General features: G+C 41.8%; 1 protein-coding gene across 5 annotated transcripts in view; it reads left to right on the forward strand.

Annotated features, from left to right (window-relative positions):
* ARHGAP10 (Rho GTPase activating protein 10) overlaps positions 1-27,312 on the forward strand; it is a 375,463-nt gene that overhangs the window by 320,907 nt on the left and 27,244 nt on the right. For all 5 annotated transcript variants that reach the window (XM_070386636.1, XM_070386634.1, XM_070386633.1 and 2 more), the window contains one exon: positions 23,955-24,114. In XM_070386636.1, coding sequence (XP_070242737.1) covers positions 23,955-24,114 — 160 coding nt within the window. The remainder of the gene's footprint in view (positions 1-23,954; positions 24,115-27,312) is intronic.

Below are 27,312 nucleotides of genomic sequence, written 5' to 3' on the forward strand. Positions count from 1 at the left end.
ACCTACTGATGTAAGTGAGGTGTTAAAGTCCTCCACTATAGTTGTATTGCCTTTAATTAATCTCTTTGTATGCCCATTAATACTTGCTTTTGTATATCTTGTGCTCCTCTACTGGGTGCTTATACATTTATAAATCTTATCTCTTCTTGCTGTATTAACACCTTTGTCATTATATAATGCCCTTCTTTGTCTTTTATTACAGTCTTTGTTTTAAAGAACATTTTGTCTGATATGAGTAGAGTTTCCTCCAGCTTCCTTTTATTTCCATTCATATGAAATGTCTTTTTTATATCCCTTCACTTTGAGTTTATATGTGCCCTGTCTTCTGAAGTCTGTCTCCATTCAGCCCTTCTCTCTCTTGATTGTAAAATTTAGTCTTTTTACATTTAAAGCAATTATTGATAGGAATGTACTTATTGCCTTTATGTTAATTGTTTTCTAGCTGTTATTGTAGTTCTTCTCTGTTCCTTTTCTCTATTAATAGCTTCTTTTGTCTTGGTGGTTTTGTGTGTGTGTGGGGGGGATATTGACATTTCTTCATGATTTTCTTCTGTGTGTTCACTGTAAGCTTTTCTTCATGGTTTCAATGAGATTCAAATATAACATTTTCATAGTAGCCCATTTTATGTTGATAGCCACAGCCTATTTTAAGTTGATAGCTGCTTAAAGCTTTGGAATGTGTCCAAATTTATCTTTTTACTCCCCATCACATTTTATACCTTTGAAAAAAAGTTATTTTAGTAACTTTTAATTAATTAATTTATTTTTGGCCACACTGTACATCATGTGGGATCCTAATGCCCTAGCCAGGGATCGAACCCATATTCCCTGCACTGGGACACAGAATCTTAACCACTGGACCAGGGAAGTCCCCACATTTTATACTTTTGATGACACATTTTACATCTTTTTATTTTGTGCATCTTTTAACTAATTATTTTAATTTTAGTTAATTTTACTACTTTTTGTCTTTTAACCTTCATAGTTGTGTTTTAAGTGGTTGATTCATTATTATATGTTCACCTTTTCCAGTGATCATTTTACTTTTATATGTTATCTCATCACTAGTGCCATTTCTTTTCAGCTTGAAAAATTTGTTTTAACATTTCTTAGAGGGCTGATTTAGTGGTGATAAACTCCTTTAGCTTTAACTTATCTGGGAAACTCTTAATCTCTACTTCAGTTCTGAATGATAACTTTGTGAGTACAGAATTCTTGGTTGGAAGCTTTTTTCTTTCAGCACTTTGAATATGTTGTATCATTCCCTTCTGGCTGAAGTTTCTGCTGAAGAAGTTGCCAATAGGCTTATGGGGCTTTGCTTGTATACAACAAATTGTTTTTCTCTTGCTGCTTTTATAATTCTCTTTATCCTTAACTTTTACCATTTTAACTGTGTGTCTTGGTGTGTGTCTTTTTGGTTTCATCTTGTTTGGAACTCTTGGGCTTCCTGGACCCTTGGAAAGTCTGTTTTCCTTCCACAGATTAGGGAGGTTTTGCAACCACTATTTCTTCAAGTAACTTTTCTGTCCCTTTCTCTCCCTCTTCTCCTTCTGGCACCCCTGTATATGAATATATTCTGCTTGATGTCCCAAAGGTCCCTTAGCTTATCTTCACTTAAATTCTTTTTTTTTTTTCCTTTTTGCGGCTCTGTCTGGGTGAGTCCCATTGTTTTCTCTTCCAGCTTGCCGATTCATTCTCTTGCCTCATTTAATCTCCTGTTGAGTCCCTGTAGTGTATTTTTCAGTTCATTGATAACTTATGTTTGGTACTTTCTTATTTTAATGTCTCTTTGTTGAAGTTCTCATTGTATTCATCTGTTCTTCTCCCAAGTTCAGTGAGTACCTTCTTGACTATTACTTTGAACTCTTGACAGGTAAATTGCTTGTCTTTGCTTTCTTTTGTTCTTTTTCTGAGGCTTTGTCTTTTTCTTTAGTTGGACCATATTGCATTGTCTCTTCATTTTGTCTCATTTTGTGTTTGTTTCTATTACTGACTTTAAAAAAATGCACAATGTGAAAGTTGTGAGTTTTATCTGGGGCAAAATGAGGACTATAGCCTGGGAGACAAAATTTCAGCTAGTTCTGAGAAACTGCTCCAAAGAGGTCAGGGGGATGGTGGCAGCGGTGTCGGGGAGGGGGGAGGTCCGTATATATGTGATTTCAGTAAAGGGGGAGTAAATGCAATCAAGCACATATTCTTCTTTTCAGAAGATTTCTACTAGTCACAAGGAGCCATTGTCACCATGAAGGATTTTAATGCTTTCCTAGATATGAGTAGATATAAGAATTGTGCACATAAAATCAGCTCCTGAGAATATCTAGCTCTCTAAACACCTGTCCTGTCAGTTTCCCAGAGCACAGAGTGCCTCGTTTCTGCTCTCCACATGATGAATTCCTTCCAGGGGGTACTGAAAATCAGCAACTGCAGCAGCTCATGATTTAATCCTTGTAGAGTTGGATGGCATGTGTCAATTTGTAGTTGACATATATTAGGTAAATCAGCTCTCTCTCCCTGAATTGACGGAATGGCCTCACTTAGGAGATTCCCTGTGGGGCCCAGAAGTGTTTTCCTGACTGGCCCACCAGGGCTAGGTACTCAGGGAATATTCACGGTGTGGGCAGCATGTGCTCTCTTACGGTGGGACTGTGGCTCCCGCTGCGGTGTCTGGTGGATGGGGCTGGCCCCTCAACCTTAGTACCCTTTCATATAAAGAGAGACTTTTATTTGTTTTAATGTCCCCATGTTTAAGGAAAGTTCATGAGGCTATATGAAGTATATTCTTTGCTATTTTCTATTTAAGGCAGAAGAAACATTTTAAAAGAAGGTTGGGAGTGAGTGAGAAGATTATCATCTGAATTTTGACTAAGCTCTCCAATTCTTCCTGTATGCTAGCTCTAATTTTAAACAGAACTAGACATTCACAGGACTAGTTTTTATTTGTATCTTCTTGGGTAATTAGGTATTCTATGCCTATCTTCTTTTGTACATGATATAGCAGTTTGTTTGTTTAGACAACATAAAAAATATGACTTATAATGAGTTGAAAACAAAATCATCTTGCAAGCCAATTGGCAAGATTTGATATTATTTTAGAGTAGTTCTTGCTTGGGTATCGTTAGGTTGGCACTTTCCCACTTGGATCCCCAATGTGCTAACTGCAGCACATTTTGTTGAACATGTATTATAGTCCTACACTGTGGTAGAGAACATGATGACAATGCAGAGCGTTGTAAGCAAAAATGTGAAAACACAACTGTTGAAGTGGAGATGGATTAACAATGAATCGGGACCATCTCTCTCCTTTCTTAAAGGAGGGAACCTCTCCTGATACACGTTGGTCTCTAAAATCAGATTAGAACACATCTGTCAGTAGGAATCAAGAAGGCTTTTGAAAAAGGCTGGGTTGATAATTTAAGCTTAGGTTGCTTGGGCTTGAGTCAGCAGTAGGAATTGAAAATAAATAGTTGTCTGGTAGAGATGTTAAAGCAGGTTTGCGACTTCTGCACTGATCAGATGTGGAAGATGAAGGCAGGTCATTAAAACAGACGTCATCAACAGCATTTTAGGCTCGTAGGTAAATCTGTTCCTTGTGTTTATATTTTAGTCTGGTCCGGAGGCTTTTTTTAAATAAAAATATTTGGACCATCTTCTCATCAAAAGGAAGAAATCATCTCATTTTGTTAGTGTCATCAGTACATATTGTTATGTATAACTGCTTTAGAAAATAGGTTTGGTATAAGTAGTGTATATAAAAACCAGTGGATAGAGAGATATTACATAATGACTAAAATGTTGTCTTCCTAGAGAAAGTATAGTGTCATAAATTATGAACAGTGTATTATAGAACTCAGTTTTCTCCTACTTTGCCTCACAGACATATCCATTCATTCATAGGCTTTTGTAGAGGACAGGCAGCACCCACCACACTCAAAGATGGTTATTTCAGTAGAAGTCAAGGACGGAAGGCTGACAGTCATGGCAGCTATGCACTCCCCAATCTCAGGCCCAACAGAGTATCTTCAGAGGAAGAAATGAGGAGTTTGGGATTGACGTGTACAACTGCTAGAGTTAAAATAATCCACAAGGGCCTACTGTATCGCACGGGGGAGTCTACTCAGTACTCTGTAATAGCTTAAATGGAAAAAGGATTTGAAAAACAACAGATACCTGTTATGTACAACCGAACCACAAGGGCCTACTGTATCGCACGGGGGAGTCTACTCAGTACTCTGTAATAACTTAAATGGAAAAAGGATTTGAAAAAGAACAGATACCTGTTATGTACAACCGAACCACTTTGCTGTACACTTGAAACTAACACGGCATTGTTAATCAACCATGTGTGTGCTCCGTCGTGTCTGCCTCTTTGTGACCCTGTGGACGGTAGCCCTCCAGGCTCCTCTGTCCGTGGACTTCTCCAGGCAAGATTACTGGAGCGGGTTGCCATTTCCTTCTCCAGGCCATCTTCCCAACCCAGGATTGAACCTGAGCCTCTTGCATCTCCTGCATTAACAGGCAGATTCATTACCCCTGCACCACCAGGGAAGCCCATCTATATGGGCTTAATCAACTATACTCTGATATTTAAAAAAAAAAAATAACCTTCATGAAAGCATGCTTTTGTAAGTAAATTGTTACTACCCCATCCTCTCTCAAATTATACCAGGGCCTTTATGTGAGAGAAGAACTGGTGTAAAACCTTGGTTGATGTGGATTTTCAGAGCTATTGGCATTTCCTTGTAGACATATCTGTTCAGTTTGCATAGAAGGATAACCAACCCAAGTAACCGGTCCCAGGTAGGTCTTTGTCTTAGGCTTGGTCATCTTCTCTTGATTCTTACCATTTTTATTTTTTGCATGACCCTTCAGGGGTGGACCCTGGATAATAACTTCCGAGGGTCAAGACCTCTTGTCACCTTCTCAGAGCAAAGTCACGGTTCCGTAGCATGGAATTACTGCATTGTGAAGTTAAATCTAAGCCCGCGCTTGGCTCAGTGACAGCCTATATAGACAGATTATGTCTCACTATTACAGTGATTAGATCAGTGGGTTGGAAAAGGCAGCCGGAATGTCAGGGCTGTGACTGAATTGTGGCCTGCCCATAAATCATGCACGCGGCCTCCTCTGCATGGGCGTCTCCCCAGATGCCTCCCTGAAGCTCAGCCTCCGGCGTATTAGCGGCAAAGCACGAGGCAGCTTCTTATATGACTTCCTCTATAATCTTAACTGTGCTTCTGTGTGGGATGAACATTTCCCCCTTTCTCTGGAGGGGGGAAAGAGGCTTATTTAATGCCTTAAAAAAATACATAGCTGCTTCTGTGGTGAAAATAAGTTCATGGCAGGTAACTTGAATTTATAGAAGAGAGAAGAAGTCTTTCAAGCTTGTCTCCCTGTGGTGTGGGTTTTTTTCTTCACTTCTAATAGCTTTTATTTTAATTTCTAGTTCTGAATTCAAGCAGCTGTCACTCTCTTTATAGCCCCCTTTGAAACGCTTACAGCGTAGGAGGTAGCTGGGCTGTCTAAGAAACATCTTTTCAAACCAACCAAAGTATTGTTTATCCTGAATGAAGTGGATTTTTTAAGGCTGTCAGGAGTGACTGATTTGAAACATTTCCTTTGGTAGCCAGGAAGATGAAGAGAAATCTTGAAGGGAAAGGTATTATCTCAATGTGGCCGAGTCCAAGTGACTCTGATTGCTCAGAAAACTCCTATGGACCATGATAAAAATTACCAGGCACCCAGGACTTCCCTGATGGTCTAGTGGTTAAGACTCTGCACTTTGACTGCTGGGTTCCAGGTTCAGTTGGTGGTCAGGGAACTAAGACCCCCAAGCTGTGCAGAGGAGCAAAAAAAAAAATTCTACCCGGAGTAGAGAGTGCCGTATGCAATTACTATAACCAAACAACCTGTGGCCAGCTAATCTGTACTTGCTAAATCCTTCCCAGCTATGGAAGAAAAAACATGACTTGGGGTTGAGTCAACTGTGGAGACTACTCCTGTAACCAGTTGTCTTGTATCTTCTTATGAACCTGCGGTCACAGCTTAGCAGCCTGGCTCCTCCTAAATGCCCATTCCACTTCCCATGGCATTCCTGCGTGTCTTCTGAGCCAGTATTTAGAAGTCCAGTGTCACCCTTGGATAGGGGGAAAAAAAATCTTCAAGCCTATTACAGTGAATTATACGTCTAATATTTTGCGGGTACTAATATTTGTTCTCTGAACTCAGCAGCATGAGTTTTTGAGCTTGAAATGTGATGATGGTCATGGTTTTATTTTTCTCTTTGGGTCAAAACAGAAATAGTGACTCTGTAATTCTCTGGTTATTATCTTAATCATTTCAAAGGTGGACTCTTAACATTTTTAATACTTACTGTGAGAATAGAATATACAATTGAGAGGGTAACACTACTGCACAGGTACAAATAGCGTATTACCTGCCAGCTACTGTTGTTAGCAATATTTGTTAAACTTATGTAATCCTTATAACAATCCTTTAGGTGGTACTATTATTGGTATTTTATAATTGAGGAAACTGAGACTCAGAGAAGGTTCAGTAGCTTACTTCAGTCTCCCGGCTGGTGAGGGACAAACCCAAGATTGACCAGTCAGATCCCACAGTCTGGGCTCCTTAACACTCTGCTCAAGTACAAACCCAAGTGCCTCAACACGGGGTCTTCTCTTCTCTGGAGTTTTCCACTACCAATCTTTTCTGAGCTATCGTGTGCCTTTCAAGCACTATGTTGGTTTACTTTTTTAATTTTAAGAATAATTCTTAGTTTTTTCTTTATAACTTTGTTTCTAATGAAAAAACTAAGAAAAATTCTTAGTTTTTTCATTAGAAACAAAGTTATAAAGAAATCAGAGTGATGATTGAAAGAGATGGAGAAGAAAGGGCCAGAAAAACATCTATTTCTGCTTTATTGACTATGCCAAAGCCTTTGACTGTGCAGATCACCATAAACTTTGGAAAATTCTGAAAGAGATGGGAATACCAGACCACTTGACCTGCCTCGTGAGAAACCTGTCTACAGGTCAGGAAGCAACAGTTAGAACTGGACATGGAACAATGGACTGGTTCCAAATAGGAAAAGGAGTATGTCACGGCTGTATATTGTCAGCCTGCTTATTTAACTTATATGCAGAATACATCATGAGAAACGCTGGACTGGAGGAAGCACAAGCTGGAATCAAGATTGCTGGGAGAAATATCAATCACCTCAGATATGCGGATGACACCACCCTTATGGCAGAAAGTGAAGAAGAACTAAAGAGCCTCTTGATGCAAGTGAAAGTGGAGAGTGAAAAAGTTGGCTTAAAGCTCAACATTCAGAAAACTAAGATCATGGCATCTGGTGCCACCACTTCATGGCAAATAGATGGGGAAACAGTGTTTAGACTTTATTTTTCTGGGCTCCAAAATCACTGCAGATGGTGATTGCAGCCATGAAATTAAAAGATGCTTACTCCTTGGAAGGAAAGTTATGACCAACCTAGATAGCGTATTCAAAAGCAGAGACATTACTTTGCCAACAAAGGTTCGTCTAGTCAAGGCTATGGTTTTTCCTGTGGTCATGTATGGATGTGAGAGTTGGACTGTGAAGAAGGCTGAGCACCGAAGAATTGATGCTTTTGAATTGTGGTGTTGGAGAACACTCTTGAGAGTCCCTTGGACTGCAAGGAGATCCAACCAGCCCATCCTAAAGGAGATGAGTCCTGGGTGTTCATTGGGAAGACTGATATTGTGAAGCTGAAGCTCCATTACTTTGGCCACCTGATGGCAAAGAGCTGACTCATTTGAAAAGACCCTGATGCTGGGAAAGATTGAGGGCAGGAGGAGAAGGGGATGACAGAGGATGAGATGGTTGGATGGCATCACCGACTCGAGGAACATGGGTTTGGGTGAACTCCGGGAATTGGTGATGGACAGGGAGGCCTGGCGTGCTGCAGTTCGTGGGGTCGCAAAGAGTTGGACACGACTGAGGGACTGAACTGATCTGAGGTGAGGATGGTTTTAAATCCAGGATACAATACACTTTTACAAAAATGGACCCCCAAGGAAAAGAGGGATACTAATTTTTATGGGCGAGGAGGAGGGAAAATAGTAATTTTATTTCAGTATTATATGTGTTTTATCATGATGTTTGTACCCATTTACCTCAGGGAACAAGTGTCTGTTCTTATGTTAGTTGTAATAAAGTGAAAAGTCTCCATTCAATTCCATTACTTCAGTCCCTGCTCCCCAGGTGCACCTGCAAACCAGATCTATAACCACTGCCATTAACAGGTTGAGCCATGCCTAGTGCCATCTCTCAGTTCTGAAGTTATCTAATATCAGCAATTTCAATTTTTTTTTTTCATTTAGTGCTTCAAAATAGTAAAGCAACATTAATTTCATGTCATTTCAGCCTATAGTTTCGTGAAAGTGAAGTCGCTCAGTTGTGTCCAACTCTTTGTGACGCCGTGGACTGTAGCCCACCAGGCTCCTCCGTCCATGGGATTCTCCAGGCAAGAGTACTTCAGTGGGTTGCCATTTCCTTCTCCAGGGGATCTTCCCGACCCAGGGATGGAACCCAGGTCTCCCGCATTGCAGGCAGACGCTGTAACCTCTAAGTCCTTTCAAAGTTGAATTCCGAATTGGATTGCTGGCCACTGTAATGAGTAGGGTCGTTCCGTGTGAAACTGCTCTGCTGCTTGTCTGTGTCAAAAATGATTGAACAGCAGCCGTTTGACATGGTTCACCCTGTAGTTTATTTTCTTCTTCTAGAATCTTTCATATATATATATATATAAAGCATATAGTTTCGTCCTTTATTTAAAAAAAAGAACTACAGTATATCTGGTGTTGCTTTTCATGCCCGTATAAAGAGAACTCTCTTCTTTTATATTGCTGCATATCATTCCTTGTGTTCTCTTGTGTGGTGTGCTCCTAGAAGCCTTGTGTTCTACAGCCAAACGTAAGCAATGTAGGTCCCATACTAACCACACACCAGCTTCTCACCTTCCAAGGATCATGCACACACACAAATGTGTCCGCAGAAATAATACACATAGTGTGTTTTTGAGTGGCTAAAGTAAGTTCTAAAACAGAATTTCAGAATCACCTCCCTTCTAAAAGGAAAACTAAGTGAATAAGCATAGAAATAAATCTGGAAGAGTATTAGTCAGCTATGACAGTAGTTATCCTTAGAAAGTGAGAGTCTGATTTTCATCTTTAAACGTACCTCTCTCTTTTTCCTTGTCATTACATACATACATAAATACACATACACATAAAACATGCATACAGGTATGTGTACTTAAGTTATAATAGTTTCAGCCTAATTGATGTAAGCTGTACTTACTATTTGGTGTCTTGGGTGTAAGTTGAAGATTTTGAAGTAGAAAACACGAAGCAAAGCCCAAGGAGAAACATATGGAGTCCCACCAGCCTGAGTTGACCTGGAGAAGCTTCCATGGCCGCACATTGAGAATGGGGAGCCCTCCCTGCTTGGTGTTTTCATCTTGGGTTTAATGCATCTTTCCTCTCCCCCCTGGGCTGCTCTCATGGTCTCCTTGCCCTGGCATTTTGGGGATCAGTATTACTGGAAATCCCTGGAGAAGGAAATGGCAACCCATTCCAGTGTTCTTGCCTGGGAAATCCTATGCATAGAGGAGCCTGGCAGGAGCCTGGCAGGCTACAGTCCATGGGGTCACAGAAGAGCTGGACACAGTGACTGAGTGCAACATATTTGTGGAAATACTTAAGACAGCAATGAGTTTTATTGAATGGCAGTATTATTTGTGGTTAAGTTTGGGTGTAACCTAACCTGGATTTCAATCCCTGTCCTCTTCTTCTTGTCTTTTATGACCTAGGCAAATTCCCCTCCAGGCCTCATGAGTTTGGGTTAGTAAACTTTCACATGGCTTTTGCCAAGAACAAATGAGTTAATGGCTGTAAGCACCCAACATTTAGTGCATACTCACTCTTGCCTGGAAAATCCCATGGACGGAGGAGCCTGGTGGGCTGCAGTCCCTGGGGTCGCTAAGAGTTGGACACGACTGAGCAGCTTCTCTTTCACTTTTCACTTTCATGCATTGGAGAAGGAAATGGCAACCCTCTCCAGTGTTCCAGGATGGGGGAGCCTGGTGGGCTGCCATCTATGGAGTCGCACAGAGTCAGACACGACTGAAGTGACTTAGCAGCAGCCGCAGCAAGAATTTTAGCTTACATTTTCCTGAGGACAAATAGAGGAACTATTTGTACTTTCTATGTCACTTTCCAAGAAAATATAACTTAGTCATTTGTTTTTGGTTATTTTTGTCCAGCTTAGTAAGGAGACTTATAGGTTGCTACTTAAGGTCTTCATCTGGCAAAAGATAATTTATATTGTTCAGGGGAGAAGAATGGAGGGGAGGAGAACAGGTAAATAGCTAGGAATCCAACAACCCTCCTTTCTCAGCTGGATTGGAAGGTGTTCCGAGCACAGTGCTCTAAATTTCCTGAGCTGTCAAAACGTCAGGCTTCCTCAGAAGTTTATGGAAGACAGCTTGATTCAGTATCTGATTACTTTTTGGTTCCTAAGGACAATAGTAGATGGCGGTCATATTTTTTGTTTGTTTATATAGGCAGAAATCTCAATCTGTAAATAATGCCTGAGGACTGTGATTATGATATAAAAACGCTCTCTGCTTTACAGAGTAAAGCAATTTGCTTTGACTTCTGTTGACATTGCAACTGAACTGGTCTTACTCACTTTGTAATTGAATTGCTGCAGACTTCCATTGACCTTTGTAAGTAGCAGAGGTGGTTCCTGGAGTGGTAACCTAATGCCTATTAGCTGCTGCTCTAACATTATAATTGGGTCTGTGTTTTATGTCATGTGATTAGAACACAGCTGATTCTCTCATCAGCTTTTCCCAGCTTACACTTTTGGCATATCTTAGCCATTCGGTAGCTTTTCAGGCAAGCATTATGTTCCATTTTTAACATCTTCAGGCAGTAGAAAATAAAATCTGCTTTATAATTGTATGGAAATTTCATTACATCTTTTCGTGCCTTAATGTGACAGGAGTTTACTTTTATTCTGATTTGCTTTGTGTGTCGGTGGGGAGGATGCGTCTCTGAGTGTACTTCTGTTTTTTTGACTTTGGGGACTGAGGGTGGGAGGCTATTCCATTAGAGTCACATTTCACGTTTTTAGACACTATTTGAGATAAAGTATATTGCCAAAGTGGATTTTTTCTTAGCTAGACCCTGAGTGTCATTAATTTGCATGTTATTAACTTCATCATGGTCCCCATTGTGGTTTGTTTTGTTCCATGAGGCCCAATGAAATGAGAGGAACTGAGACATCTTGCCCCCCACCCAGCATGACATTGCATTGACTTGCAGCAGAGTCAAGAATTAAGGTCACTGGGACTTTAGGAACCTTTCTTTCCACTTGACAATTGGAACTGGTCTCTCAGTGCACCTTTCACTGCTGAGAAGTAAATTAGTGTGCTTTCCTTAATGGACAGTTAGCTGGGTTAATTTCTTATAGTCCCCTCCCCTCTCTTTCCCTAATGCAAGACTTAGGATAGATTTTCTAATCAGAGAATCCAGACTTGTTTTCTCATAGTAGTCGTTTACTACCTACTGATCTGTGGATAGCAAAGGAGAATTCCCTTTGCATGGGAGGGTGGGATTTGCTCTTTTAAAAGAAACGTACCCCATCATATTAGCGATTACAAAAGTTTAATTTTAAATTCAAACTTTGAGTTTCCTAACCTGTCTTTATTATTCTAATTGGTTTAAGACAGAAATTGCACGTATGGGCAAGGACACATGGAGTTGTGTGCATGTGTGTACACTTTTTCAGTTAATTAAAGCTGACGTTTAAGATGTAACTCTTTTGGCCTGTGTTTTGAGAAGGATAAGAATACCTGGCCTGAAAACTATATCAGCTTTAATTTTTGTCTTGCCTTGAACGTCTCTTTCTCTCTGTTGATCTTACCTGTTTAATGCTGCTGTTGGCAGTGTCTCATAAGGCAAGTTCTCTTAATTCCTTGGCCATTTTAGTTGAGATGGACCAGCATATGCAGAGATGTGAAGGCAGTGCTGGGTTTTCTTTGGCTCTTAGGTGTTAATGGAGTCTGGGACCTGATGCTGTCACTTCTCAGCCATGCTGCTCACAGACTCCTCTGCTGTACGCTGGTCATTCCGTGTGTATGCTTCAGCTTTTAGTTCTAGAAGCTCATAGAACTCCATGAGGCTCTGGGTGAGTGTTTAAAAAGTGGTTATGAAGAAACAAGCCTGTTTACTTTTTCTCACCACCAAAGAGTGGACCACTTGATAAAACCAGGCCTAGATAGTCCAGTTAGGTAAGACAGGCTGTTCTATGTTACTGGAGTGTGTGTAGGCTTTTCCCATTTCCCTCAGTCTCACAGTAAATTTGACTATCTGGTCACCCTTTTATCTGCATGTTAGTTGTCAGGGTGATGCTAGCGCTAAGGACCAGATGCAAAACCAAAATGCTGGACAAAGCTGTAATCCTCCCTTTGGAGCAGGAGTTGTGCTCCAGCTACTGTTGTGGAAGTCATGCTCCTTTACTCAGAGTTGGAACCCTTGAATGTTCCATTGTTTACAGCAGTCTCACCCAGTAATTTGAAAGCAAGGAGACATTATGCTGTACTTTTAAGACTTAGGTGGGAAGAGTAAGCCGTGAATGACTCAAGTGTTCTTGAGTGTCCTTGTTAAAAGTGGAGTGCTGTCCTAGGTGGATGAGTATTCTGATCCAGCATGATAGTTCTATGAGGTCTCATTCCTCATGAGTTAAGTAGTGTACTTTGACTTTTATTAACCACATTTCAGGGCTTCTGTGGTGGCTCAGACGGTAAAGATTCAGCCTGCAATGTGGAAGACCCAGGTTCGATCCCTGGGTCAGGAAGATCTGGAGAAGGAAATGGCAGCCCACTCCAGTATTCTTGCCTGGAGAACTCCATGGACAGAGGAGCCTGGCAGGCTACAGTCCATGAGGTCCCAAAGAGTTGGACACGACTGAGCCACTAACACACATTCACAGCTGCATGTCAGGGACTAGCACTGCTCGGTGCATGCTGCTCTCCCTGTGCACGGAGTCATTAAAGAACGAATTGTGGCTGAATCCTTTGATGTCTGTCAGCCTTAAAAGCCCATTGTCAGTCCACATCCCACATCCCATCTGTTATATTGGCCTTATGAAGGTTGATGGGGGCATTTTTTTTTCTTTGATAGTGCTGGGTCTTCACTGCTCTGCATGGGCTTTCTGTGGTTGCAGCGAGCAGGGGCTGCTCCTTGTGGCAGCGCCTAGGCTTGTCCTTGCAGTGGCTCCTCTTGTTGCAGAGCGCAGGCTCTAGGTGCATGGACGTCATGTAGAGGCACATGGGTTCAATAGTTGTGGCTCGTGGGCTCCGTAGTTGTGTCTGTGGTGCTCAGGATTGGCTGTTCCACAGCACGTGGAAACCTCCCAGACCAGGGCTCAAACCTGTAGCCCCTGCATTGGCAGGCGGACTCCCATCCACTGTGCCACCAGTCGCATATAGCTGAAGCTTCACGCTGGCTCCTAGACAGGTTCAGCTTTATGTATGGAGGTCACTTCCATATTTGTTCAGCATTAGCTTTTGTTTACTGGAGAAGGCGATGGCACCCACTCCAGCACTCTTGCCTGGAAAATCCCATGGACGGAAGAGCCTGGTAGGCTGCAGTTCATGGGGTCGCTAAGAGTCAGACACGACTGAGCGACTTCACTTTCATGCATTGGAGAAGGAAATGGCAGCCCACTCTGGTGTTCTTGCCTGGAGAATCCCAGGGACGGGGGAGCCTGGTAGGCTGCAGTCCATGGGGTCACTAAGAGTCGGACACGACTGAGCGACTTCACTTTCACCTTTCCATTTCGTGCATTGGAGGAGGAAATGGCAACCCACTCCGGTGTTCTTGCCTGGAGACTCCCAGGGATGGCTGAGCTTGGCGGGCTGCCGTCTATGGGGTCGCACAGAGTCGGACACGACTGAAGCGACTTCCCAGCAGCAGGTTTTGTTTACAAGGTCAAGTCCACTGCATATTGGGTAAAGGGGAGGGTTTGGTTTATTCTGCTTTACACTAGTCAGTGCAGTTTTAGAAACTAGTTTTTGACATGATGAAATACGGCAACTCAGACTGCATTTTAGCTGAGTAAGAATTATTTAGTCAGAGTATCTGTGAAATGAGTTTGGGAGTACTGTTCCTGATACCAGGCACCCCTCTCCTTTTTAGTACACTGCATGTCCCGGGTGACCTTAGGAGGAACGACCACTGTGGCTCGAAGGACATTTTATTGATGTTATAATATCTACCACATGATGGAAACTGGGGCAGCATGACTATTTTCTGCTTAGTTCAAAGGTCGTGTTTTAAACAGGCTTATATAAGTTAGCAAAACAAACAAAACTCTCCTCCTGCAGCATTTCATCATCCCCTCCCAGTTTCAGCCTCTTTGCATTTAGCTTCATTACAACTGTTTGTCTGCTTCTGTGACTCGTACCCAGACATGTCTTTTCTTGGGGATAGCCTTTCTCAGTCTCCTCTGAAGTTGCAGATGCTGCATGCTCTTCAGCTTCAGACATAAAGCCCAAATGTTTGGCACCTGAGTCTTCCTTGGGAGCAGCATCATGAGAACACACATACCAAATGGACAAAGAAGATGCTGACACGCTAAGCAAGACATTATTGGTTATTATTGGGAAGCCCTGTTTAAAAGATAGAGAATGCAGAATGACAGGAGAATGAATGCACGCACAAGGGGAGAGGGATTTGAGGTGTCTGTTACCACATCAGCTTTCCACCCCCTGCTGGGGAAGGAGTACACCTGGTTTTGGTAGAAGCCACTCGACAGAGGAGCCTGTTGGGAATGCAGTCTGTGGGGTCGCAGAGTCAGAATTGACTGAGCATGCACACTCACACGTGCACACTCAAAAGTAAAACAGGTTATTTTAGCCTTGAGATTTATTTCTCTATACTTAGGTAGTGAATTTTTATATGTCTGATTATATTTTCTAGTCAATTTCCATTGTGATTTTAGAGATTTCTTCCCCCTAAGGAAGTCCTACGTACCAATCAATAATAAAAATAGCAGTTAAGAATATTAGTTTTTTACTTTAAGGAATAGCATGTGTATATTAATTATAGTATACAGGTAATCCTTGCTGAGTGAGTACACTAAAATATAAAATACATCAAATAGATTTTAATAAATTCTAGTTTTTAGGGTTTACTGTGATTGAATTTAACTTCAGTATTCAATCATGATGACCCTTTCACTATCACTATTTAGGAAAATTGCCTATTTAAATATGGCATAGAAAATGTTCTGAATCTTCTTTTTTTCCTAATAAATATTTTAGAGCTCTAAAATAATTCTTCTTGGTGTTATTGTGCTGTGTTTCACAAATTTTGATATGAAATATCTTTATCATTGAGTTCTAAATCTTTTTAAATTTCAATTATGATTCTCTTTTTAACCATATGTAGTTTAACAGCATATTGAAATCATAAAAATCTATCCTTTTATTAAGTTCTAAATATTTTACAATTTTGGCATGAGAAGAGAGTATGTATAATTTCATCCTTTGAAATATTTCCTTCAAAAACAGTTTATTCTTATAAAATATTTATCTTCTGTTTCTTTCAAAGTATGTGTGTATAAAACAGAATGCTTAGCATTATTGATTACAGATACCTTAATTTCTCTCTCTTTTTGTCCTGTCTGATAGCACTGCCTGAGAAGAGTATGTTAAAATCTCCAATTGCAGTAGTTGATTTTTTATCTTTTCTGTACAGTTCTATATGTTTCTTGAGGCATATTGTTAGGTATTTATCTTCTTGTTCCATAATCTTATCCCTTTATCAATGTAAAATGACCCTCTTTGTGTTTACTAAGGTTATTAACTTTATTTTGATTTATATTTGCCCAGGATAGCTTTATTTTTTAATTTTCAACCTTTGTCTTTTTGCTTTAAGTGTCTTGTAGTCAACACATTATTGGATTTAAAAAAATACATTGGAGAATCACTGCCTTTTAATTTGTGAGTTTAATCCATTTATATATAATATACTGCAGTTACCATTATGTTAGGATTTCTGTGATTTTACAGTTTTTACTTAATTATTTTTGATACTTTTTGCTTTTTAATTTTTTTCCTTTCCTCTTTTCTCTCTACTAAAGCAAGTGTTCTTCTGCTCTTTCCACTAATGTATATTCTGTCTTTGTTTTTAAGGTAGCTTTGAGATTTGTGATCTCATTTATCTATTGGCTTCTTAAACTTGATGGCTGAGGTGGTAAAGAATCTGCCCGCAATGCAGGAGACCCGGATTCAATCCCTGGGTTGGGAGATCCCCTTCAGAAGGGAATGGCTATGCACTCCCGTATTCTTGCCTGGAGAATTCCACGGATAGAGGAGCCTGGCAGACTACAGTCCATGGTCTCAAAGAGTTGGACGTGACTGAGCAACTTTCACTTTTCTTAAACTCAACCATGTTTCTTTCTCCATCTCTAATAAGATAAATAACTAATGAACTCTACATTTCCTTTCTGGGCTGCCCACCCCCATCATGTTGATATGACTCTAGGTTCTGGATCAATTTGGTTATTTTTTCCTTTTTTCTTTTATCTTAAAGTTTTCAGAGAACAACAGTAGACATTGAAAATCTCATAGTGCTTCATTTATTTAAATATTTGAAAATTGTCTTTCTTGAGAGTGTTATCGCTGTAGTTTTTTATGTGCCAAAGTTTGGGTGATTGTATGTCTAATATGTTTATTATGCCGTCACATTTGAATGGCAGTTTGAGTATACAGTTGTATGCTCAAAATTCTCCTTCAGTACTTAAAACATATTGCTGTGCATTCAGTTTTACTGTTGAGAACTCTGATGTCATTCTGGGTCTTTTTAAAAAATATCTTCCCTGTCAGGATGCTTTTTATTTTCTTCTCCATATTTGATATTCTCAGATTCCTCAATAACATATCTTATGAGCACCATTTTCTTTATTTCCTTGTTTGGTACTCTGAGTCCTTTATTAAATAGATTGAAGTCTTTCGAGGTCTTTGAGACTCTTTCATTTTGAGGAATTGGTCATTATCTCTTTAAATATGTCTGCTCAGTGTAGTTCTTTTTCTGGGGTCTGGATGTTGGCAGTTTCACTTCTCTTTTGTGTTACAGATCTCTAAATGCTGAATTTTTGTTGAGTTTGCTCTCCTGGTTTTCCTTGTGTTCTTAGACATTGCAGGTGCAAGTCCCTTGCTCAGGAGGGCTGTGTGTGTGCCTGTGCTTAGGATGGTTTGGAGTCTCCTTCTCTTCTCCTTTCTTTCTTTCTATTCCACTTCTGGCTTTGCCTTTATCGGGTTAACCGGGTTGAACCAGGTGTTTTGGTTCAGAACAGCGATTATTCCCGTACATAACTCTCATTCCGGGGAGGGGAGCACACAAGCTTACTAAACCCATTTCATAGGCAAGCAGGGCACTTCATCACAGATTTTTGACCTTCATTTAGTGTGGTGTCTCCCAACCCCTAATTCCACAACAAAAGCCTGGTTCTACCCCCGAATCATGCCTGGTGTATTGTAGGTGTATTGGTCTAAGGACACCCCAGGATTGAAATGTCTACTGGTTCTGCTGGTTTTGATGAGTCCTGGAGCCAGTAGACTTCTGGCTTGAGCTCCACTGACTTCTGAAACTATTTTCTTTTTATTTCTATTTCACAGAAATGTGAAGCAAGTTTTTCAACTACAAGTTTATTTTTAAAAAATAAAAAAGAAATCATTTCATTTTTGTTGTTTTGGGTATATGTGGGAAAAAATGTGGGTGTCCTTTTAAAATTTCATTGTCTTCTTGACTGAAAATTTCCTGACTGATCTTTATTGTTAAAGTGTTACTGTTGCTATAAGTACAGTTAGTGTTGCTATAAGTACAGTTACTTTGTTCTCAATAAATCTTTCTTTGATTCTAGTGACTAGCTGCTTGATATTTAGGAGCATCTAAGTTTATTCTGATCTGTATTGTAAAAGTGTTAACTGTGTTGTTGTAAGTATAGTTACTTTGTTCTCAATAAATCTTTCTTTGGTTCTTGTGACCACTAGCTGCTTGATATTTAGGAGCATCTAAGTTTATTCTGATTTGATGGAAGGGGTGTTTGTGTGCCAGGAGAACTACAGAGGGAATCTACTGTTGTCTTCCAATTAACCAAACGTGTAACTGGGGGGTTTGTCAAGAGTTAAGTTCAACTAATGCATTAGCTCTTTTTTTTTTTTTTTTTTTTTTTGCTTTATTTCTTTCCTCTTTTCTGTCCATTTTCCTTTTCTTTCTTTCTTCTGCTAATTCATCAGCCAGGATGTTTGAGAGGTGGGGACATGGACCAGCCTTACTAGTGCAGATAGGCTGTCCCTGAGAAATAACAGAAACCTTCTACAGTTTCAGCTCATGCCCAAGCATTCTAGGCTAAGTAGAAAACAGCTGGAGAGGGATTCAAAGGGAACCATCTCTGACTTCTTAACGATTAGGAAGTGATTTGAGAGGAGGACAAAGAAGAAATGAATGAAATGGGAAGGATAACTGTGAGCCTCATTCCCTCCAACAATGCAACGGCAGTTCTGTTTAAGTGAAATTAGCAGAAGATGAGTGGAGAGTTTCACCTTGTCATCATCAGACCAAGAAAGTTCAGTTGACTAGAGTAAAAGTTGATTAGTATATTAGAATATAGGAGATACACATCCTCTGTGTTAACTATGGTAGAATTATAGAGTTCTTCTTCCCTCTTCCTGTTCAGTTCTCTGCCAGTCATTGAAGATTGTTTTAGTCGCTCATGAGAACAAACCACTCCTGCACATGCTCAGGGTCATAAAGAAATCAGAATAAGTAATGAATCTATTGGCTTGGTCAAAAAGTTTGTTCGAGTTTTTCCAGAAGCCATAACGGAAAAACTCAAATGAACTTTTTGGCCATCCCAGTAGCTGGCATGAAGGCATGTCCTTGTGAATATTTTTTTTGGTCCATTTTTTAATGTGAGTCTATGTCTAGGGGGAAGTCCTAAATACTTACAACACTTCTTTCTCTTTACCAGAATGACAGCAACCACCACCACCACCACCACCAGTAAGGAGAAGCCTGCTCCTCACACTAAAGTTCCTCCAGGGCTCTCTCCCATTTTTTACGTCTCCATTGCTCTCTCCATCCATTGCCATGACTTCACTCTGCCCACATACCTCTCACATCGATGAAACTATCCCAGACCTCTCTGCAGGGCCCTGCAGCTGTTTAACCAGATCCCCTGGGTCTGTTACTCATCCCTCAAACCTATGTCCTCAAAACCATGTCCACAGCTGGTTTATGTCCCACACCCAGCTCACTTGCTCCTTGCTTTTCCTTCCCTGTTTCAATCGATAACTCTCCATTCACCCAGTTATCTAAGGCAAGAACTTGAGGGTCGTGTGCCTTGTACACTACATATGAATGAGTTGTGTTCCGAGAACACATTTGTGAGTCCAACAAAGTTAGCCTAGGTTCTCAACCACCACAATCGCCTATATAGTACAGTGATGCAATAGGTTTATCATACCTTTCACACAAATAACACATTAAAAAATGAACACAAAAATAGAACATTTTTAATCTTACAGTAGAGTACCTTGAAAAGTCCAGTAGTATAGTGCAACCGCTGGCATACAGGGGCTGGCATCAAGAGTTACTGACTGGAGGAGGGAGAGCAGGTGGGAGATGGTAGAGCTGAAGGACTGTCAGCAATCAGAGCCAGGGGGCAAGCTGTGCTCTCTCTCATGCCTGACGTTGATGGACCTCATATTGGCATCTTTGAAAATTCACAACTTGATGGGTCGTATGTCCGGGACTTACTGTATGTAAGCAGAGCCTCAGCAAATTGAAGAGAGGATGACTGTGGCTTCAAAGGGGAGAGGACAATCCTCAGAAACTGTGTGCAGATTTCATAACAGGACTCCCTTGAGGTTTGTAGGGTTTTTTCCTTGTTAATTCCTGGAGGTACTGGCTTTGCAATATCATGATCTCTTCCCTGGCAGTGAGTCCACAGTCAGTATTTCCTGAAGCCTCCTGATCTGCCTGGCAGTGCCTTGTGTTCTAAGGGTTACCAAGATGAGAGGCGGACTCCACCCTCAGAAGATGTGTAACGGTGATGGGGAGCTAAAATCAGGTCGTGGAAGCGTCGACAGTGCAGTGTGGACTTGACTGCACCTGCTGTTGTGAGAGAGGAGAGAACAGGCAGCAAATGTGGTTGGCAAGAGCTTATGGAGAAGGTGGGAATTAATCCAGGGTTAATTGTGAGGACGTCTTTCTCTCTCCGAGATGCTGGTGGTTCTCTTCTAGTGCCTTTCTCCTCTTGGAGTCTGTTGCTCACGAAAGCCCTTCAGAACCATTCTTGCTCACGTACCCAGCTCAGCCTTGTTACTCATAGGTGATGTGTGTGTCTGGAGATGCCTGTTGACGGGTAGCACCTAAACTAACAGGTTGTGTGACACGGAAGAAATGCAAGGTGAAAAGTGATGCGGGTGTCTGACTTTGCTTCTCAGGTACAAGTGAGCTTCACAGGATTTGACGTCTTTATTCATCGTCTTTATTCCTGTGAGCTTCACAGGATTTAACGTCTTAATTTATCGTCTTTATTCCCGATATTGTCGAACATGGAATTTTTTAAAGCTTTATTATTTTCCTCCTGTTAATAGTTACAAAGAAGTCATTTGGTGTTGGTAAACTAAACTTTTAGAATATTTAACTTTCCATGCCTGATATTAATGTTTCCTCAAATTCCGTGATTCTTAAGTAGAAAAGCACTTTCCTAAACAGTGGGAGAGAAGGGAATTTTGAGGGAGCTCTTTGATCAGTTTGTGTACACCTGTGCCCTTGTATCAATATTTTTTTTTCACTTGAGGGTTCAGATTGCCACCCTTTGGCAGGAAGGAAGGGAGAAATTCTCTTACTGGTGTGTGATTTAATATGTTGAGTGACAGTGTGTGCTGTGTCAGTCTGCTTGGGGACAGAATCAGAGGGGCTGGCCATGAGCTAGTGTCTGTGGTTGAGCGAGTGTTTCAGGCATGTACCTTTGGAAAGGAACTTGGGACCCTGGGCTCCACTTCCTCAAGCTACTTCTCAGTGTCAGCTTTCTCCTTGTAGGAATGAGGCAGGGAGTAATAGGCCCGCTTGCTGCTTTTGCTGGGTCAGGCCCTGCCCTGGAGACAGGGCCCGTGGCCCAGCAAGCAGAGGGCCAGCGTCCAGCCTCCTGCCGCCAGGAAGCTGCTGGCGTGCGACCCACTGTGGAGGTTACCCTGTCCTACTGCAGAACTGGTCCGCGTTTGCACCTTCTAGCCAAACCCCGAATTGGCAGCTGTCGTGCCAGAAAACATTTCAGAGTTTGCTTTAGACGGTGTGCTGTGGTTACACAAGAGGCCGTCCTAGTTTTAAAGGGAGTGGTTGCCCAGAATGACTGAGCGATACCCGGAAGGGCCCGGGAAAAGCTGGAGCTCCAGGTCTCATTCGCCGAGAACTGGATGGACGGAGCTCTCCAGGCACAGAGGGAGGCAGCCTTTGCTGCAGAGTGGACTGTATCCCAGAACGAAAATAAACCCAAAGGAAATCACAGAAATCTAGCAGTGGGTTTCGGTTCATTGGCCTGAAAATGAGCCCTTCTCTTCGGGGCTGAATTATCCCAATTAGCTAAATGTGTTTGTGGTGAAGGGCTGTAGGAAAAGGAAGCTCACTGGAAGAGGAAGCATATGGTATTCTGTTTTTTTTTTTTTTTTTTAATTTTATTGGAGTATAGTTGCTTTACATTGTGTTAGTCTCTGCCGTACAGCAGAGCCAGAAGCTCTGCATATATCCCCTCCCCTCTGTTTTTGGATTTCCTTCCTGTCTAAGTCATCACAGTGTTGAGTAGGGTTCCCTGGGCTATGCAGTAGTCCTCTTTAATTATCTATTTTATACGCAGTATCAATCATGTACCTAGATCTCCCAATTCATCCCACTCCCCCTTCCCCCTCAGTATCCATATGTGTATTCTCTATGTCCATGCGGTATTCTGGACCGTGTGTTTATGAATGGGGAGAGAGAACAAGGCTTTTATAGAGAGACTTTGCTCAGGGAGAAGACCTGCCCACAGGGATCACGTGATGTTCACCTCTTGCTCATTATATCTCCTTCCCCAACCGTGCATTTAAAAAAGAAAAAAGCTCAGAAAACCCTTCCTCACCACAGTCTTCTGCACAGGACCATGCACCCCCCTCAGTGCTTCCTTAAGGGATCCCTTCTTCCAGCCACCACCATCTCTAATTCCTTCTTGCCTGAATTCTGCTTTTCCAGATCTTTGCTCCTCAGATCCTTTTAGCCTTAGTTGTAAGCTGGGTCAGAGTTAAGTAAAAATTTTTCACACAGTCAGTTTTCAAGATTAGTATTTTGGAAGTGAGCCTAATCAGAGGCCAGGGATTTCGCTTGTGCTCTGTGATGAGTAGAGCTGAAGTATGTCTAATATGCTTTTCTGAGAGTGGGTTCCCAGCGTTCATACATCCTCTATTTCTGGGACTTAGGCCTGAGGAAGAAGGAAGCTTTAATCAGCTGGAAGCTGTTTGTGGCGAGGGTGTGACCATCCACATTGTGTGTTATCTGCTGCCATGGCAGTTTGTTGAGCAACTCTCGTGACCCATTATTTATAAAAATCAAGGCCAAGCCATTGCCATCTTAATAGAAAGTTGCTGCCTCTGGAAGACACCCTTGAGTGGTTACGATTTAATGGGGTCCGTGACTTTGGCTGAATGGGCCAAGCTGTGATGTGGGCTGACACTACCACGGAAGTGAGCAGACCAGTTGGGAGAGACAGAAGCTCTTCTGAGCTCCTACCCACCTTCTGCAGTTTCCGCCCAAGCTCGTCATGTGTACAAATGATACTAGATGTATTTCACCAAATGGTCCTCTCTGAGTGAATGAATCATGGAACCCATTTAAGAAACGCTTCTTCTGTTTGAGTGTAAGTTCATCTCTGGGGATTTCCGTGGTCTGGTGGTTGAGTGGTTAAGAATCTGCCTGCCAATGCAAAAGATAGGGGTTTGATCCCTGGTCCGGAGGATCCCATGTTCCGCAGAGCCGCTAAGCCTGAGCATCACGACTCTTGAGCCTGTGCTCCGGAGCCCGTGTGCTGCCGCTGCTGAAGCACCTGGAGCCTGCGCTTCACAGCCAGAGAAGCCGCCTCAGCAAGGAGCCCGTAAATGAAGAGGCCCTCCACTTTCTGCAGCTCGAGAAAGCCTGTAGCAACAAAGACTCAGTGCAGCCAAGTAAATAAATCTTAAAAAAAAAAGTCACCCCCTGTAGTCACTGCCTGGGCCTAGTTCTTGTAGAACATCTTCATGTTCACCAGCAAATGGAAGTTTCTTCTTGTCCACAGTTTAATCAGTTGGGCTGCTAAATTGTAATCTAAGATTTCAGCTCAGAAAACAAGGTCCCTTGCAAGTTGTTGAATTTATGTGGTAGGTGGCGATTGGCAGTAGCTTGAAGAGTCATCATGTGGCTGGAAAGAAAGAGGCTGGACCCGGCAGGGCTGATGCGCTGCTCTGCATTGCTCTTGAGGTTATCGCTGATTTATGACTGTGGTCCTTAGAGACCAGGAAGTCATCGTGGCTGCCATTTATTCATCTTCCGTCTTGATCTGACTTTGATTATTGCTTTTTTTCTTGTGGGGAAAAACTCCTCATTTTATATTATCCATGATTTATTTTAAGCATCTTTGATTTAAAAAAAAAACAAAACAAGAAAATCCCTGAAGACAGGGCACCAACATACTCTCAGACTGCATTGTAAATGTAATTTTGGATATAATTGGATTGACTCATCAAGTGAGGCCATGTAGTTATTAGTGGAGTTGTTTTTTTCTCCTCTGAGCATTTGTTTGAAAGTTAATGCCTTTTTCTCCTCCCTAGGTGACCGTCCCAGTCCTCCTAAGGAGGACACCCCTCCCAGCAGCCTGGACTCGCTTTCCTCTCCGTCTCCCACGACTGCCACTGCCCTTGGGCACCCTGGACCAGACCGGAACCACCTGCTTACAGACGGGGGCAGCTTCGGGGACTGGGCACCCACTGCGTAAGTAGCTGTGCTCTTCTCTTGGGTGCTGAGGGAAGGGGGGCGGTGATTTTTATTCTGAAGTTTTATGTGCCAGGTCAGTCCTATAGCCTGAGACCTCAGGACCTTTGCACTCTTAATCTGTGGGGATGCCACAGAGGAGAGGGTCCATAAGCCAAAGGGAATAGGGTCTGTGTGTTCCCAGTATGGAAGGGATGGGTGGATGCTATTTCAAATCTGTTTTCAGTTCAATTTGTGGAAGTTTGGGGTTGCACAAAGGAAGTTTGTTATTGTCCTGCTCGGGAGGTTTTCTCATTAGTTACCACAGACTTTTAGAAAGACGAAAATCTTGCCTTGTGATCAGTAGACTTTTAAGTTTTCTATAGGATGATATCTTAATGATAGGAATTTTTATGAGCGTCATGCTAATGCCTTACTCTGTTTACTCTGTGTGATCATGTACAATTGACAATTGATGGATGAAATATCTGATTTTGTCTTCTCAGTGTGGTTGAGTGCCAGGCATATGCAGATGCTCATGTGTATTAGGGTAAATAATTCTAATACAAACAGAATACCGTGTGTGGGCTTGGTTTGACTGCTTGAGGGTGTGTCTTTCTCTACTGCCTGCAGTTGTGGAGTAAATGCACATCGGTGGTGGTGTGCAACGTCAGACTTCAAACAAATGCTCAGAGAAGGGAAAATAAAACAACTCCACTAATAATTACATGACATGACTTGATTAGTCAATCAAGTGACATCCAAAAATACATCTGTAATTCAACCTGAGAGTATCTGGGTGTCCTGCCTTTAAAGTGGGGGAAAAAAATCAAAGTTGCTTAAAATAAGTCACAGATAATGATGTCATTTGACCCTAGCTGAGCATTCTTGGGACTTTAAATGGAATTGAAAACTGTTCCTCACAGTACTTGGCTTTTTATAGTTACTGCTGGATTCACATGAAATCATTATGAACTTATTAAGTATTAAAAGAGGCAGGGACAAATCTGGTATGTTATCCTGAAATTTGGGGGTGACCTAAAGACTTTGCAAAATCTAGCTGAAAATCCAAGCAGAACTCAAAATATGGGTACACGTTCTCCAGAGGAGTTTTTTCCCCCCAAAGATTGTCACATACATGTATTTAAATGCTGAAGACTGTATTGTGGATTTAAATTACATGTTACTCAAATGGGCCTATCATTTTTACTGTTCTCTTTTAAAAGTAAGAATAATTTTTCACTTTTGTGCCAGAAGCAAAAGTAACAGTGGCTACATCGGAACCCAGAAGCTGTAATGCAGGGCACTCTAGCAGTGGGACTTGAGGTGTATTAGTGTGTGTGTGTGTGTGTTTTAAAGCACAGACCAAGCCTCCAGTCTTGTCAGTAACTGTCCCGGTCAGTGGACAGCAGTTTAGTCAGTTCTTCGTGGTGGTTCTGTGGAGCAGTGGCATTCTGAGCCACGATGCAGCCCGTGCTCAGTTCATAGCACATCCACTGCTGAGACATGAAAAGCTTGATATTTTTGGTTGTCAATCAAATGCAGAGTGAATCCCCCAGCTTCTTATTCATACAGATTAAAAAAAAAAACAAAACACTTAGTCTTTATTTATCTGCTTTATGTCTCAGGCCAGGCCCTGCTCAGCGTGTGGGATCTGATTTCCCCGACCTTTGCTCCGAGTATAGGGAGCACAGAGCCGTAACCCCTGGGCCACCAGGAAGTCCCCATACACGTCTTAAAATGTCATAGAAAGTACTCCAACCTTGAGAGGCCTGAAAAAAACAGGGCAAAGTAAGTAGTTGAATCCAGTCCGGAAAGGAGATTTTTGTTACAATGGACACTTCTGCTATTTGAAGAACTTATCTTTTTCCCTGGGTGCTAGACAAAACCCGTCTCCCTCTTACATATGTAGAATGTTTCCTGTGTATCTTTTAAAGGATTTATTGTAAGCATGCTTCAGTCTAGATTTCTCATTAAGTTGGGGAGTGCTTCTCATACTTGAGCCAATGAGGACCCTTTGCAGGACTTGTGAAGCCCACAGTGCTGGATCCCACCCAAGAGTGATGCTTAGGGTTAGAGGGGAGCTGGAAGATGTATATTTCTAATGTATTTCCTGACGATGTTGGCAAACCCTGATATACTCTCCTGCCTGCCCCTCCCCCACGGTTCCAGGTGCGTGCCGATGTACATCTCCGAGGATTATAGTTAAGAGAAGTGACAGTGCATAGTGCTTCCTTTTTTTTTGCTTTTCTTTTCTCTTCCTAGGATTGTGTGTTTGCTCTCTTCAAGCAGCCCCTGGGTGCTCACTGCAAATGTTGATTCCCTTTGCCTGAAATGTCTCCCTTCCTTTTTGCTCAAGACAATCCTGACCTGTCTTCAGGGTGTAATTTAGTTTTCACTTTTGGGAAGCCTTCTCGAATATTCTAGTCTCCTGGAGGATTCAGAATTATACCTTTCTCTGTCTGTGCCCAATACTTGATGTTAGGAAATGATTCCCTAATTAATGTTGTTGTTGTTCAGTCACTAAGTCATGGACGTCATGCCACCAGGCTCCTCTGCCCTCCACTGTCTCCCAGAGTTTGCTCAGATTCATGTCCATTTCTCCTTTTGTCTTCAATCTTTTCCAGCATCAGGATCTTTTCCAGTGAGTCAGTTTTTCGAATCAGGTGGCTAAGTATTGAAGCTTCAGCTTCAGCAACAGTCCTTCCAAAAAATATTCAGGGTTTATTTCCTTAAAGATTGACTGGTTTGATCTCCTAGCAGTTCAAGGGACTCTCCAGGGTCTTCTCCAGCACCACAATTCAAAAGCATCAATTCTTTAGTGCTCAGCTTTCTTTATGGTCCATCTCTCACATCCATACATGACTGCTTTGAAAAACCATAGCTTTGACTATGTAGATCTTTGTTGTCAAAGTGATGTCTCTACTTTTAAATATGCTGTCTATGTTTGTCACAGCCTTCCTTCCAAGGAGCAGTGTCTTTTTATTTCATGGCTGCAGTCACCATCAGCAGTGATTTTGGAGCCCAACAAAATAGTCTGTCACTGCTTCCACTTTTTCCCCACCTATTTACCATGAAGTGATGGGACCGGATGCCATGACCTTAGTTTTTTTTGAATGTTGAGTGTTAAGCCAGCTTTTTCACTTTCCACTTCCACCCTTATCAAGAGGCTCCTAAGTTCCTCTTCACTTTCTGCCATTAGAGTGGTTTCTGCCGTTT

The sequence above is a fragment of the Bos mutus genome, chromosome 17, assembly GCF_027580195.1.
Source record: "Bos mutus isolate GX-2022 chromosome 17, NWIPB_WYAK_1.1, whole genome shotgun sequence".
Taxonomy (NCBI): Eukaryota; Metazoa; Chordata; class Mammalia; order Artiodactyla; family Bovidae; genus Bos; species Bos mutus.